Genomic DNA, 14402 nt, shown 5'->3' with positions numbered 1-14402 from the left:
TTTTAAATGAGCCTGGTTGCATCCTCCGCACGAGAGAAGGTCAACCGTCGGATCATCGCCATTTCTTTTTGCGATCTGTACAGGGGATAAACCACGGAGTTAGGAGTGTTTTCAGACGTGCAGTGGATGATCCAACGCTCGAGGGGCTAGAAGGGAGGCGCATCCTTCTGTCGCGCGAAGCATACAACCGCGACTCTTTTTTTTTTAACTTGGTCGCACGCAAAATCCCGCCAGCTGCGTGGCACGTGAAACGGTCACATGATTTTGTTTTTTTTAAAAAAACAATGCCGACTGCCCATCCCAGTATTTAATTAGCGGACTCGAACTTTATTGGTTACGGATCCAAGTCTGCTTAAACCGATCCAACCCACATATATATATATATAATTTTTTGACGCCGACAAGCCAAGGTCGGGATCAATGGGTAGCCACGTAAGCGTTTTCTAGATGCTTCTGAAATCCAAAAATCGATAGCGTCAGATCGCCTGAGTTTCAGAGATCGTATAATGTAATCGGACAATGGCCAATGGTCGAAGCGGGGCCTGGCTCAGGCGGCTTCTCGGAGGACCCTGCCCTTTTCCCTACCCCGGATCTCGAGTTGTGGCTGCTCCCCTTGCTTTCGGGTACACTCCGGATAATAAGGAGGTGATCCATCTCGGCTCCTCTCTGAACTTCTTTTTCGTTTTTTCCCCTCTCTTTCTAATATATGCAGTAGAGAAAAAAATATCACAAATTTCCAGCCCTATTAGTTCAGGGTTTTGGTCCAAGCGAGATTTCTTGAGATATAGAGAATTACTAGCGATTGCAAAGGCCTTGTAATTGAATTCCTATAGATAAAGTCTTGACGGAATTGTCTTTAGGATTACTCGCCAACACTGTATAGTGGGTCTAATTATTGTTGTTCAGGTGTTCGATGTTAAGAACGACTTCCAAGATCCATTAGTTTATCGAATGGATCATATCGAATCGGAAGTTGTTCTTATTGGATTAGTACGAATGGATAAGTTCAGGTCTTCAAAATTTGGGGCTTGAGACTTCTGTTTGCGTTGATTTAATATCAGGGAGTTTTATTTAGCTTCCAAGATCGAGTATTAGTGATTAGTTTTGATTTTTATATTATATAACAGCAAAGACTCTATTTTGTTCAGCAGTCAAATTTTTGAAGATTGCTGAGGCTATGACTGTACTGCTTTATTTGCCAATTATGTTTAATGCTTGTGGATTGTATGTTAAGATGCTGTGTGCCTCCTTTTTTGTTTTCTGTTTTTCTCTGTTGGGCAGGTGAGAACGGCTTACAATGGCTGGAAGAGCTCAGATCCCAACAAGTAATTCAGCTCTTATTGCTATGATTGCTGATGAGGTACAATATGCTTGTTGCTTGGGAAATGTAAACTTTGCTGGTGTCTGCTATTAGCTGAATTGCCTTGTAGGTCCCGAATGAAAAAGTAAAAGGATAGAGTTGGAAGCTCAGAAAAGTTGATGACTAAACTTTTTGATTGAGTAAATTTAGAATTCACTAATATCACAAATTGCTTAAAGAAGTTTTAGTTGTACATCATTTCTGAGCATTTTTAGTTTTTGGTTGACATGGAAAATAAGTGCAAGATCATTTTTTTAAAAATATTGTTGGGTCATGGGCTTATAAAACTTCTCCACTAATTATGATTTTGTGATTTAGGGGTTTCTAGCCATAAATTGTTGAAAATCAGGATGTTTAGAACATTAGCACGTAATCATAAAAAAAGTGGATGACTAAAGGATGGTCTTTTCATAACTGCTAATAGATGCATTGGGAAATTATAACGTCTGATGCAACCCCGTTGTTATATAGTAGTTTTCTGATGGTATGTCGGAATATGCTTTTCCTGTTATTTTCATGTCCTTAAACTTTTGCATAGTTATAGTATCTCTTAGATTTCATAGCTCATTATGCTTACAATTTTAGAAGATTAGCATTACTCAGTTTAATAAATTCTATTAGGTTATCTAGGTATTGGAATCTCGAATCCCACAACATAGCTGATGTGCAGCAAAGTTATTTAGTGTGTGCACAATTACTACTCTTATGTTCTATATGTTTTAACATTATAAATAAAAGCAGGAAGCCTTTTTGTTTGGAGTTTTCAATTTTTGGTTTGGATGGTCTTAGACATGAGGATTTATCCAGTCTTAAGAAAATTTAGGTGCTGCATGTGTCCATCATGAGCAAATCAAGCTACTAGAAGAACTCAAACAATGTAGCCTATGTGCATCCTAAACACTTATCACAATGTTGAGACAGTGTTTAAAGTATTGATGCATCAAGAAACATCATATTGAACTGTTTATGTGCTATCTTATTCTTGTTTTTATCTGCAGACTTCAAAGATAATCTGATGGACTATTGGTCGTGCATTATTGTTTCAGGACACTGTGGTTGGATTTTTGTTAGCTGGGGTTGGTAATGTTGATTTGCGGAGGAAGAGAAATTACCTTATTGTGGACTCAAGTACATTCTTAAACTCTTCAAATAAGGAACTTATATGTCATTGACATATAACATTCTCCAATATAATATTTGAATTTATGTAGTTTTAGTAAGTCCATTATGAAGTATTATTCTTATACTTTAATTTATCTGGCAATAACATTTTGTTAATGGCATATTACTTGCTCTTATATATCATAAGACAAAATCTGAACCACTATTTTATGCATAATTTCTGATCCTTGGAAAACAGGAAAAAAAGAAATTTGATCAGTGTTGAGAAGTTTGGATATGAAGATGTTATACAAGAGAGAGTATATCAAAAATCTAATTAGAGATTAAAATCAAAAGTTTGCACCTCAGAAAAGATACAACTGTAAACATAGGCCACCAATATGAGATACACACACACACACACACACACATGAGAACAAGCCTTCTGGAATGTTGAACAATGTCACCTTTATTAAAAACTTTTGGAATTTCTGGCAACACCCCTGCTCCATGTCATTCTTTTTAAAAGTGTAATTGTTTTTAATGGGAAAGCATATTTGGGGAACCATAAATGAGCTGTGAATGCCTATGCATTAATACCTAATTAGAAAAGAAAGAAACTTTTGTAGAATACAATGTAAAAGGCCAATGGATTTGAGTAAGATGGAATATCACATGTACAGGAAAACAGTAAATAACTTCAATTAACTTGGCCAGTTAACTAAGTCAATGAATTGAGGAAAAAGCTTAATGGTAGGAGTGAGTATCTTTTGTGTACAATATTGTACCAACTGTTATAGAATTATGTATGATCGACGCTAAAGTTATATGAGGGTGATTAGACAAACGTTCATGAACAACATTAATCTCTTAGAAACAACATAAGCTCATGTCAAAAGACTTAACCAGTGGAAATTCTATTCTAGTTTAGGCGAATTATTGAAAGGTTTAGAGTCAGGATTTGACCTACACATTGCCTTGATTGAGCTGGAGAGGGGGTGTGATAGAGTGATTTGTTGAGGCATTAAGGAGAGATTTTTGTTTAAAGAACATATAAAAATTTTAAGGACATCTGTCAATAAGCAATTACGAAGCGTTTGATTGAGTTAATGGTAAAGATGGTTAGGATTTGAACTTTGAATGTACTGGAAAGGGCATAGGGTTCTACCATTTAAGGACTGGTGGATATTTGACCACAATAGCATGAGCTCAGGTGAATCCTGTTTTGAAATTGATGGTTAGTTGGGTGAATCCACAAAACCAATTCAATGAAGCAGGATGAAGCTTCTTAGTTGAGCCTATTCCTTTCTTCAGGTCAATAGCAAAACTCAAAACTTGTTTTAGTGATTGCTTTCTAACTCTTAAAGTTTGTGATTTTTAGTTGTGGATTCCTTATATGCAATAGGTTGCTATGAACATGGAGAAGGGTGTCATGCATGATCATTGAGAAATGTGTCAAACTTGAGCGTCAGATGGGTGACGCATATAGTTGCTGAGCTCATCATAGGTTCTTAAGTATCGTTTGGTGAAATTTTGTCTTTGTTTTGGTTTCCAATATAATTTGTTTGAACTCTTAAATAAGCCAATATTTGCAAAGTACTACATATGTCAGTTATTCTTAAAACTCTTTGCCTGATTTACTTATGTCGATTTTGTTAGTTTATAGTTTCGTCTACATGCTTATTTGTTCTTGCATTCTAAAAAAAAAATAATAATGAAATTTGTGGGCCTTCTTTTTTCCTTTTTTTTTTTTTTTGGTTTTTTTTTTTGGGGGGGGGGTTGCATGTATGTATATTTGGTTTACGTTGAATATCTTGGTGCATGTCCCTTACCTTCTCATGAGAATTTTGAATAGTTGATCTTACATTTCTTCAACTATAAATAAATGCTTCCATCTTAGAAACTACGGTGAAAGCAATTGAAGATGCATTTAAAGACTTCACCACAAGAGAGGATATTGCGATTGTGCTGATTAACCAATATGTAAGTAAGCTGGACTGTGCTGATTGTTATCTCTTGCACCAGTTTTTGCATATAATTATTCATTTGTTTTATTAGCCTATCTCTGACTTCTACGTTATATATTTACGTTGTATATATTTACATTTGTTTTATATATTTACATTGTATACGGTATCATACTTAAGTAAACATACCAGTATGTTATATGAATATGTTAGTTGTATCAGAATACACACTTTAGAGTGTCATATCCCAAACTGGCAACTTTTCATGGATGATAGTGGAACTGCCATGCTTAGTCTATAAGAAAATTTAGACATTAAGTGAAACATACAGTGGATAGTTTCATTATCAAAACAATTTTTGACTCATCAACCGGGAGAATAGCTGCCTCTTCTCTCATCTTGATGGAGTGACTGAATGAGATTCACTGGAGTTGTGTTCGTCGAGAATATGATCTACTATGTTCCTGAAGAACATGCTTGACATTAATCTGTGATTCTGTTCGATGTTTGTACAATAAAGAGCATTACCTTTATTGTCTTGGTCAATATATGCGTAATCATTCGATAGAATCCATGGCATTACCTAGCTAGGCTATTTCGACACATCCCTTGTGTTATGCAAAATATCATGTCATTTAATGGTTAAATTCGTATTTCATTCAAGGTCTTTTCGAAAGCTTGAAACACAAGTGTGAGTATTCATAATCAACATTATTGTGTTAATCTGTTTATCTGTTAGAAGGAATGAGTTGCTTGTTGGATGCTGAGTTATCAATGTTTACCCGAGATTACCTCTTATCCAATTTTTGATGCATTGCAACTTTTATTGCCTCTTATCCAATTTTTCTCTCTTGCCGAGGTTGATTGCCGGAGTTTGACATTTTTTGCTCTCTTATTCAGATTGCGAATATGATAAGGTATCGAGTTGATAGCTACAACCAACCCGTGCCTGCTATTCTGGAGATTCCATCCAAGGACCATCCATATGACCCTACTCAGGATTCAGTTCTTTCTCGAGTGAGATACTTGTTCTCTGCAGAATCAATAGCATCATCAAGGTACTGAAAAATTGGTTCTTCGCTGAGTGCAACTGATGGTAGTGTGCTCCACCAGTTGCATTGTATTTATGTGTATTTTAGCTTCCATATGTATTGATGAAGAATGACTGATTTCTCTCGAACTTTAGCTATGAAGAAAATGTTAATGGAGACGCAAAAACGAAGGTGATGTTTGATTTTCCTAAATCATGGTTGTTTTTGTGGCTGCCATGATTCATCGATTCCTTACTGGTTGAGCTGATAAATCCAGAATTTGATGCAGTCTATATATTTGCCGAGACTGAGATCTTACATCTGCAGGCTAACGCTTTCAGACTGCGTTGAGATCTCATCAATTTCTTGCTGCTTGAGCTGATATATCTGCTGAGCCCATTGCTTCCAAGCATAATGTGCCTTCAGACTACGCCTTTGTCTGATAAATTAGGATGGGCTAATCCATATCTTTTACCTTAATTTCCATCCTATCCTCGACAGATGAACCCAAATAGCAAGAGGTGGTATCATCCTACTATTGGTTTTTTAACATGTATAAACAACAATGCGATGATCAGATTGCTATCCATTATTGAGACATATGATTTCGATTTTAAACACCAGACAACTGTTTATATGTGTGTATATATGTATAATATCCAAACAATATTTATTTACTATATTTTATTAGAAAAAATAGCTTTAGGGAACAATAGCAACCCATCCAATGGCGTCAGATTCTAACACTAGGGTAGTCTGGATCAGAACATCATCAATCAAATTGGTGCAACCACAAATGATGCAAAGTCGTGTTAGCTTTTTTTTTTTTTTTAATTTTGTTGATCGCACTTTTGTACGTTGTACTAAATTTTTTTTATAAATATTTTTTTAAAAATTTAAATTTACATAAATATTTTCTTAAAATTTATATTTATTTTAATTAAAAATAAAATAAAAAATTGAAATAATTTTTTATTTTTCATCACGATTATTTTATAAATACTTTTTTTATATCTATCCATTATAAATAATTTAATTATTTTAATTTAAAATTGTTATTTTTTAAATACCGTTGTATATATATAGGCACATATAAATATTAATTTTAAAAAAATATTTATGTAAACTTTAATATTTAGAAAAATATTTATAAAAAAATTGAAAAAAAAACCCCACTTCCGTTAAAAACCTATCATGCCGACGGACGTTGCTGTCCGTCATTGTTGACGTGATTTCTGATACCAATGGCTTGCATCTTCCTCCGCAAGCTAACCCCTTCTTCCGTCCATCTTTCCTTCTCCTCTCTCCAATCTCTATACAAAGCGAACCCGTAATCCAATTCCCGCAATTTTTTCTCTCTCTTTCTCGAACTCTGCGTCTTCTTCTTCAAGGATGCTGGAGCTGCGTCTGGTTCAGGGGAGACTTCTGAAGATGGTGGTGGAGGCGATGAAGGAGCTGGTGACGGACGCCAACTTCGACTTCTCGTCGTCGGGGGTGTCCCTCCAGGCCATGGACTCGAGCCACGTCGCCCTGGTCGCCCTCCTTCTCCGCTCCGAAGGCTTCGACCACTTCCGCTGTGACCGCAACCGCTCCATGGGCATGAACATCAACAACGTCTCCAAGCTCCTCCGCTGCGCCGCCAACGACGACATCATCATCCTCAATGCCGACGACGACTCCGACACCATCACCTTCATCTTCGAGAGCCCCAGTGAGTAGTCTCCTTCTCGCTTCTTGAATTGGCATGTCGCATGTCTTCTTCCTTCTCCTTCATTTTGCAGGGGTCAATCGGTGACGGTTTTGAGGGTTTAAAATGCTTCTCTTCGATTATAAGGGTTCTTCATGGCAAGAACGTTGGATGGATCTTTGATAGCTTCTTGATTCGGAATGGAATTGTTTCTATGTGGTTCTCTTTTGTCGTCGTTGTTTTTTTTTAATATCTGTTGGACTGCGGAAGTTACTAGGGTTTGACTGTGGTTGTCGAGAAAATAAAAGTTAATCAAGTTGCTTGTTTATCGTTTCTTGTCTTTGATAACTGGGTGATTGGTTAGCTGTGTAGGACTTGGATTTAGGGTTTGAGATCCTAGGGATTTTTTATTAAAAGAAATTTTATCCTAAGTAGGCCTTCGTGGATTGGGGATCTTGGAGCGGTGATATTTATACTAATTTATTGATTCGTTGTGAACTTGTTTCTATAGTTCTTTCTTTTTTTTCTAGGGCCTCTCTCTGTGTGTTTGGGGTCCTCGGAGCAGTGATGGGTTAAATTGCACATTAAGTGTTTTCTTCTTTTTAAATTGCCCTCGAATTGAAGAAATTATATTTAGATGATTTCAGATAACCCGGTTTAGTTAGCTTGTGATACGCAAATTTTTTTTTGGATTTTTGTGATTGATGGGTTGCAGGATTTGCATAACGGCTATGATTCTTGGGTACTTCTGGGACATTGTTCAAATAAAACGTAGAATAATAGTCTTATGGGTGTCTGATTAAATTTGATAGAATATTCATAAACACGTCGGGCTTTCAGTCTTCTAAAAAAGATGACAACTGTGGTTTATAATAAATCATGCAGTAGAGCTTAATTGCTGAAGGCATGCCTGTTAAATTTTTGAGATGAGGTCTTTCTTTTAATCAAAAGTAATTACAATAGTATATAAACTTCAATAGTTTATGAAGCTTTGGGGAAATATTCATGAATGCAGGACAGACCCAATAACATTCCGCACATGTCTTTTGGCAGTTTGACTGTAATTTTTTCTTGTTGCTTATTTTAGCTTTATCTTTGGCCTTCACCTGCTATATTTGGGATGAAGTTGTTAGGTTGCTAAACTTTGCTGTCAGATTATTGTTACATTAGTTTATTCCTTATTATGCATCAATTTTTGTAACTTTTTACTACCTTTTACTTTACATTCCTCCTGTTACCAAACATTTTGATTGATCCTCACTGTGGAGAGGACTTGATATCTGTCATGGAGGGTGTTTTAGATCATTACTAGTTAAGAGTGGCATTCCACTGTCAAAATAACTGAGTGGTCCTTGAAAAGTCATTCAATATCTTTCGGCTTTATCAGTAGTGGAATATGTAGTATCTGTAAGTTGCTCATCTGGATGACTTAGCTCAGGCATTCTGCTTTACTGTCTTTTAGAAAGTTGAATGTTGCTGCATAATCTTTATCATTAACTCATCATGTTGAGTTTTGTTTTAAAATCATTATTTATTATATATGCTTTTGGTTTATGCTCAACTCTATTTTAAATGCTCTCTATTTCAGAACAAGATAAGTTGGCAGACTTTGCAATGAAATTGATGGATATCCAGAATGATCATTTAGGTATTCCTGAAGCAGAGTATCAGGCCATTGTCAAGATGCGTTCTCTAGAGTTTGCACGAATCTGCAAGGATCTAAGCAGTATTGGGGACACTGGTAGGTTCTGGCTATTGCTGATTTTGTGTCTCACATGCTTTGAAGGAAGTGTGAAACATAAATGTCTAATCCTATCATATGTTTGGTCACTGAAACATACCTTCCACGTATCTAGAAATGTAGATCATCATGTCATCATTCTTGATTATCTAAAGCTTAACATTTCATCTAGTAAATAGCATCATCTGTAAATATGTCACGAATAATAGGTTTGCTTGTATGTTGTCCTTCCTGGATGCATGCCAAACCAAAATGTCGGCCAAATCATGCTTATGCCTCGTAAAAGGATTCTACCACGTTTGGGATAAATCAATTGTATTTAATTATTTTTTTTTCATTTGTTTTCTGTCTGGACATCATCATCAGTACGAATTTGTGTTTGCATCTTAGATATGACTCTAATAAGGGGTTTGACAGAATTTGTTTTCTTTTTTATCGTGGATATTTCTTTGTGACTCCTTGAGTATGGTAGGTGATCCTGATATGTGTCTTCAGTGCTTTAGTTGTTTATGTCTCATCTAGCATGCTTTTCTACTTAATTCTTTTGCTAGCATCCTTTATCTGTTTAGCCTTCTTATTAAGCCAGTTCCTCTTCCTTGTAAAATGAGTTTTTATTCCTTCTTGTGTTTCTTGAACTTTTTCTTTCAAAGAAAATTTTGTTACACCAAGCCACGAGAAAAAGCTATTTGTATATTTTGGCCTGTATGCTATGCTTTTCAATTCGCATGGTTGTCTCATGTGAGCAAGGGCTGCGTCATTGCCTTAGTTCTCTGAAGATATCGAGCTGTGAGTTGATAGCTTGGACCCCAGGCCTAGGATATATGTGCCTCTACACGAGAGAAATCCTAGTTCCGTTTAAACAATGTATGACCAGATATTCTGTTGCTGGACGAATGTATTTGCAGCTGCCATAGTTGGATTAATATTTTTCTTTTCTTTAGCCATCAAGTGAATATCATGCTACCATGATGCACCCCTGTAACAAACAACTTTTTTTTTGGGTAGATTGTAACGCACATCTTTAAAATGTTCCTAATGGTTGGTGCTGTTCCATGCTCCAGTGATGAACTTCTCTTCAATTGTTGAAACAGCAGAATTTGGTGTGGTTCCTCTATCATTCTTTGAAAGTTGTTGAAGCATCCTGTTGCTTGTATGGATTGTAGACTATTATATTGTAAATGGTTGCTTCCATAAAATGTTGGCAATCCTATTCTTATGATGCTATCTCCTATCTCCATTCTGACTCTATGGTAGGACTAAGGAAATATCTTTTCTGTTAGTTGTAATATCTGTGACAAAGGAAGGAATTAAGTTCTCGACCAGAGGTGGCATTGGCAGTGCAAATATTGTTTGCCGGCAGAACACTACTGTGGATAAGGTACATTACCATTTTTGGATCAGGAAAGACAATTTTTGCTGTTTATGCACTTGGATATTTTTTTTTTTAAAAAAAAATCTTTCCCCATTGTGTGAAGGTATATTTTTTCTTGCATTGCTTATTTTCAGGGGCTGAGTGGCTGATCCACCTGATGATAACATTTGTTTGTCAGAAGGAAGCTAGCTAGCTAGCTAGCTCTTTTATATATTATTTATTATTTGCCATATTGTTATCTATAATGGACAGCCTGTTAGAATTAAATTGCATGCACTCAATCTTTGTTGTTCAAAGCCAACTTCTGTCTATCATGTTGCCAATGAACTAGAACACTCGTATGTCTGCTAAAGCAAATCTGAGAAATATTTACCTTTCCGGTTTTTGTGAACTCCTCACTAGATATTGAACTGAGCTGCATATGTACGAGAAGTACTTGCGCTCGCATAAGTTGTTGAACCTCTGATTCAGGTACCAATTTATATTTTTGCTCGATAGGGTTAAGACTAGAACTATTCAAGGTTTGTAGTTTTCTAGCGCTCTCAATAGTAATCAGAGTTTGTCATTTGCTTGGTAGGATCAGGATTAGAAGTATTCAGGATTTTCAGAGTTTGTCATTTGCTTGGTAGGATCAGGATTAGAAGTATTCAGGATTTTTATTTTTTTTGCTCTCTTTATAGAATAACATCATAAAATTTCAAATTGCTGAGATCATCATAGGACACACCCCCTTGAAAGGTTCCTTCTTTTTAGCTTGTTGCAAGAAAAGAATATTTATTGCAGGGAGTCTTGGTTTTGTTGGACATACTGCCAAAACTGACTGCAAGTATCCTTCCACTTTGCAGCCTGAGAATTCTACCACCATAGAAATGAAGGAACCAGTTTCTCTGACATTTGCTTTGCGGTATATGAACTCATTTACAAAGGCAACACCTCTGTCAAACACGGTAACCATTAGCATGTCCTCAGATATGCCTGTTGTTGTGGAGTACAAGATTGCAGAAATGGGTTACATCAGATTTTATTTGGCCCCCAAAGTTGAAGATGATGATTAAGATCGGTCGTAGCATCCCCATGCCCTCTTGGCTTTTCTTTTCTTGTCCTCCTCTTTTTTTTGTGTCAATGTTGTTCTTTTTTTCTTCTTCAAAGCTTGTATGGAATCGCATGATTTGTAAATGACATTGGAGCTGTTGTAAGTAACTGTCATAGGAGGAAACATTCATCAAGTGATAATTGGTTGTTTGATTAGATATATTGTAACTGTTGCTATGTGGGAAAGATCGGTTTACCCAATGAGAACACAAAAAGTTTAGATATTGTGTAAAAAAAATCAATTTTTCCAGTACGGATAAATTTTGTTTTCCTGGTGTTATTGATTCGTTGAACGGCAATCAGATATTCTTACGCTGTTGCTCATGCGAAAACCATTTTATGCACGATGCGGCAGCGGGGCGCTGCGAGAATCGATCTCGCGACCTCTTGCACCAATGGACCAAAATCCAAATCGGATAACAGCTTTAACCTCTATGCCGGGATGCAGTACGCAAATAAAGAAACCGGCCAACGTAGCTTTTGCTGGTTTTGATATTGAACTTCATATCGCTGACACTAAAATAAGTATCAATATGGTACAGTTTTTTTTTTTAAAAAAAATAATGAATATTGATATGCTACCCCTATTGGAGTATCAAATCAGTATGGTACATTTTGTACTATTTGATTTAAGCCGGTATGGTGTACTATATTTTTAACGGTGGCAAAATTTTTTTAAAAAAAGTCTTAAGAAAAATTAGTCATAATATTTTGCATGCAAATCAACATATTGTCAAATTGGGCAGAGTGTCATGTCCGATCCTCCGGAATGTGGGTTGGGATCTAGGTTTGTGCTCCAAACAAAATTGGAGGGTTCGCAAATTAGGCTAGCTTTGCATTCCTTGCTCCTTTGCCCTAACACCATGGCTTTCTTGGAAAGTGGTTGACCACAAACTGCTAGCTTTTTCTTTTTTGGTACATTTTTTTTTGGTACATAAAACTGCTAGCTTTTAAAAGCCTTATAACTGCTTGGTGATTCCAATAAATGGGAACTAAGGCTGCAAAGGGGTCGGGTTGATTTGTGGCCCGACCCGCTTAGATCTTATCCAATCTGTTTTGAAAGACTATGGAGTTGGGTCGGTTTCTAAAATTGGACACATTCTATTTTTCGGATTCAACCTGACTCGTTTAGATCCGATCTAATATATATTAAAGAACAAATGAGGCTGGGTCAGGTTCTAAAATTGGACCCATTCTATTTTTCGAATCGTCTGGTTTACTAGATTTTGACCTGATCTAATCTGACCTGAATCAAACCCGGTAAACTATTAGGTCCCATAGGAGTGCTTAAGATTTGCTGGAATTAATGGAGCAAATCAGACCAGCAGACTCATCCCTTTGCATCCCATGTCTTACCCATATTCGTATTGATCTTGCACTTAATCAGTCTGAAACGGACAATCGATCTCCTCACAACATCAGACAACTATAGCTTTCCTCTACTGTCATCTAATCTTCATCAGTACTCACTCTCGTCCAACTGTGCATGGGGAAAAGGCCATCTCGCTCACCTAACAAGTCATGATAGGGGCATGCTTAGTTCTCGTGTCGCATCATAACTTATCTCTATGGATGCATCTGATGCTTGATTGCAATAATTATGTTTCCCTTCAAGTGAATATTGTTTGTAAAAAAGGACTTGTGTAATACAAAGTGTGTGATTAGCTACGGAGACTTGATGCATAGGGTCTGCTTTTACCAAGCTGGAGATGGCTTTACGAAGGAGATTGGTTAGCTTCCCGTTCATTTTAGTTCAACATGAGCTTGATTTCAATTTCTCATGATGTATGTAATTGGATATTGCATGATATTACATGCTGCTTTTATATGATTACAATGAAGATAGATTTGTAGTAAGTTGCAAAACAAGAAAAAAAAACCTTGGAAATTGATACTTTGGCAACAGATGACTTTTAGAGAAGCTTCGTTTGGTTTTCTTTCTTTAAATAAAATTTGGTTTATTTGGATTCAATTGCATCGGGTCCAATTAGATGACATTCATATATTAACCAATTTTACATCATATCTTAAATTAGTTTGTAATGACATCAATTCTTAATTCGAATTCTATCCGGATCTGAATTTTTTGGGTTCGAACCAGGTTATACATCAACCCGATTCGACCAGAATGGCCCGTTGGGTTAGAATTTTAGCCGTGGATCCGATCCAAACTAATCCGATCTTCTATTGGGTTGGGTTTGGATCCAACATTAAGATGCTAACAAAAAACCGGTCAGAGTCACTTATGAGCTAGTCAGATCAAACCCATTTGCACCCGTAATTAGAACTCGGATGGTAGATTGAAAACACCTAAGGGTGCTGTTCAATTAAGCTGCGGACAAACACCAAAAGCTGCACAAATCAAGTAGCTACTGTCTTTCCCTCTTTTGCTAGTTTATTCCTTCTAGTTAGATTCTGTTTTCATGACCCATTCGTACGTCATACACTAATTAATTAAACCAGGATAGTGTCATAAGATGTGCAATCCATGTAAGATAAAACACTTCTATAATTTCATCAAAAAAGGAAGATTGCAATGATGTAGAGTTGGCAAACTATCGGTCATCTTCGGTATCAGTTAATTATTTGAGGTGAGTGCAAGATAATTTAGTCCATTCTCACTTAGCATCAAATTAGAATAACTACAACGAGCAAGCACTCGCAAATTGCAATTAATATATGATTACAACCCAACTTGCCCTCCCAAGTCAGGTCCCATCAAATACCGATCAACATGATAATTCACAAATCTCAAAGAATACCTAGTTGTACAGGATGATCCATGCCCAACATACATCTTAGAATCTCAAATTTATGAGAATCAAAGAACGGCCAGCTAACCAACTTTTGTGCATACCAGAAGTTTAGAGGTTTGCACGTTTGTAGTAGGCACGTGTTACATGTAGAAAATGAATGGACTTCATTTTTTTTGCCTGGATTTGGCATGCTTCGGTTCCTCCATCATTTTATTATTTTTTTATTAATTTAGCTGATTATACTCATGCAAGATTAATATGAGCAGCCAATGCAATATATATCTCTATATGTATA

At 36.3% G+C, this 14402-nt stretch overlaps 2 protein-coding genes across 5 annotated transcripts; both read left to right on the top strand.

The window, feature by feature from the left end:
* Positions 1-404: 404 nt before the first annotated feature.
* On the top strand, positions 405-5776 carry LOC103719407 (V-type proton ATPase subunit F). Of its 3 annotated transcripts, XM_089927893.1 has the most exons (6): positions 412-645; positions 1282-1360; positions 2407-2488; positions 4362-4444; positions 5329-5486; positions 5615-5776. In XM_089927893.1, exons 2-6 carry the CDS (start codon positions 1298-1300, stop codon positions 5697-5699), a joined length of 471 nt encoding a protein of 156 aa, XP_089784019.1. In that variant the 5' UTR covers positions 412-645; positions 1282-1297; the 3' UTR covers positions 5700-5776. The 3 variants fall into 3 exon arrangements, with proteins under 3 accessions (XP_089784020.1, XP_089784019.1, XP_008806849.2); XM_008808627.5 differs by having other exon boundaries at positions 413-645; positions 5329-5672; XM_089927894.1 differs by lacking the exon at positions 1282-1360 and having other exon boundaries at positions 405-645; positions 5329-5672.
* LOC103719406 (DNA sliding clamp PCNA-like) lies at positions 5347-11530 on the top strand. Of its 2 annotated transcripts, none has more exons than XM_008808624.6 (5): positions 5347-5486; positions 5787-7170; positions 8735-8887; positions 10168-10265; positions 11105-11530. In XM_008808624.6, the coding sequence occupies exons 2-5, from the start codon at positions 6852-6854 to the stop codon at positions 11312-11314; spliced, it is 780 nt and encodes a 259-aa protein (XP_008806846.2). In that variant the 5' UTR covers positions 5347-5486; positions 5787-6851; the 3' UTR covers positions 11315-11530. The 2 variants fall into 2 exon arrangements, with proteins under 2 accessions (XP_008806846.2, XP_008806847.2); XM_008808625.6 differs by lacking the exon at positions 11105-11530 and adding an exon at positions 10394-10540.
* Positions 11531-14402: the final 2872 nt, after the last annotated feature.

This window comes from Phoenix dactylifera, chromosome 16, assembly GCF_051530095.1.
Source record: "Phoenix dactylifera cultivar Ajwa chromosome 16, Ajwa_hap1_PhDact_Kaust_v1.1, whole genome shotgun sequence".
Lineage (NCBI taxonomy): Eukaryota > Viridiplantae > Streptophyta > Magnoliopsida > Arecales > Arecaceae > Phoenix > Phoenix dactylifera.
Note: the sequence above shows the minus strand (reverse complement) of the source record. Positions and strands in the feature narration are given on the sequence as shown.

Excerpts from the sequence above, each read along its gene's own strand:
- LOC103719407 (XM_089927893.1), top strand. The coding sequence starts at position 1,298 with ATGGCTGGAAGAGCTCAGATCCCAACAAGTAATTCAGCTCTTATTGCT. Across the intron at positions 1,361-2,406 it reads TTGCTATGATTGCTGATGAG|GACACTGTGGTTGGATTTTT; the intron begins GTACAATATGCT and ends TTATTGTTTCAG. Across the intron at positions 5,487-5,614 it reads GAATCAATAGCATCATCAAG|CTATGAAGAAAATGTTAATG; the intron begins GTACTGAAAAAT and ends CTCGAACTTTAG.
- LOC103719406 (XM_008808624.6), top strand. The coding sequence starts at position 6,852 with ATGCTGGAGCTGCGTCTGGTTCAGGGGAGACTTCTGAAGATGGTGGTG. Across the intron at positions 7,171-8,734 it reads CTTCATCTTCGAGAGCCCCA|AACAAGATAAGTTGGCAGAC; the intron begins GTGAGTAGTCTC and ends TCTCTATTTCAG. Across the intron at positions 8,888-10,167 it reads AAGCAGTATTGGGGACACTG|TTGTAATATCTGTGACAAAG; the intron begins GTAGGTTCTGGC and ends CTTTTCTGTTAG.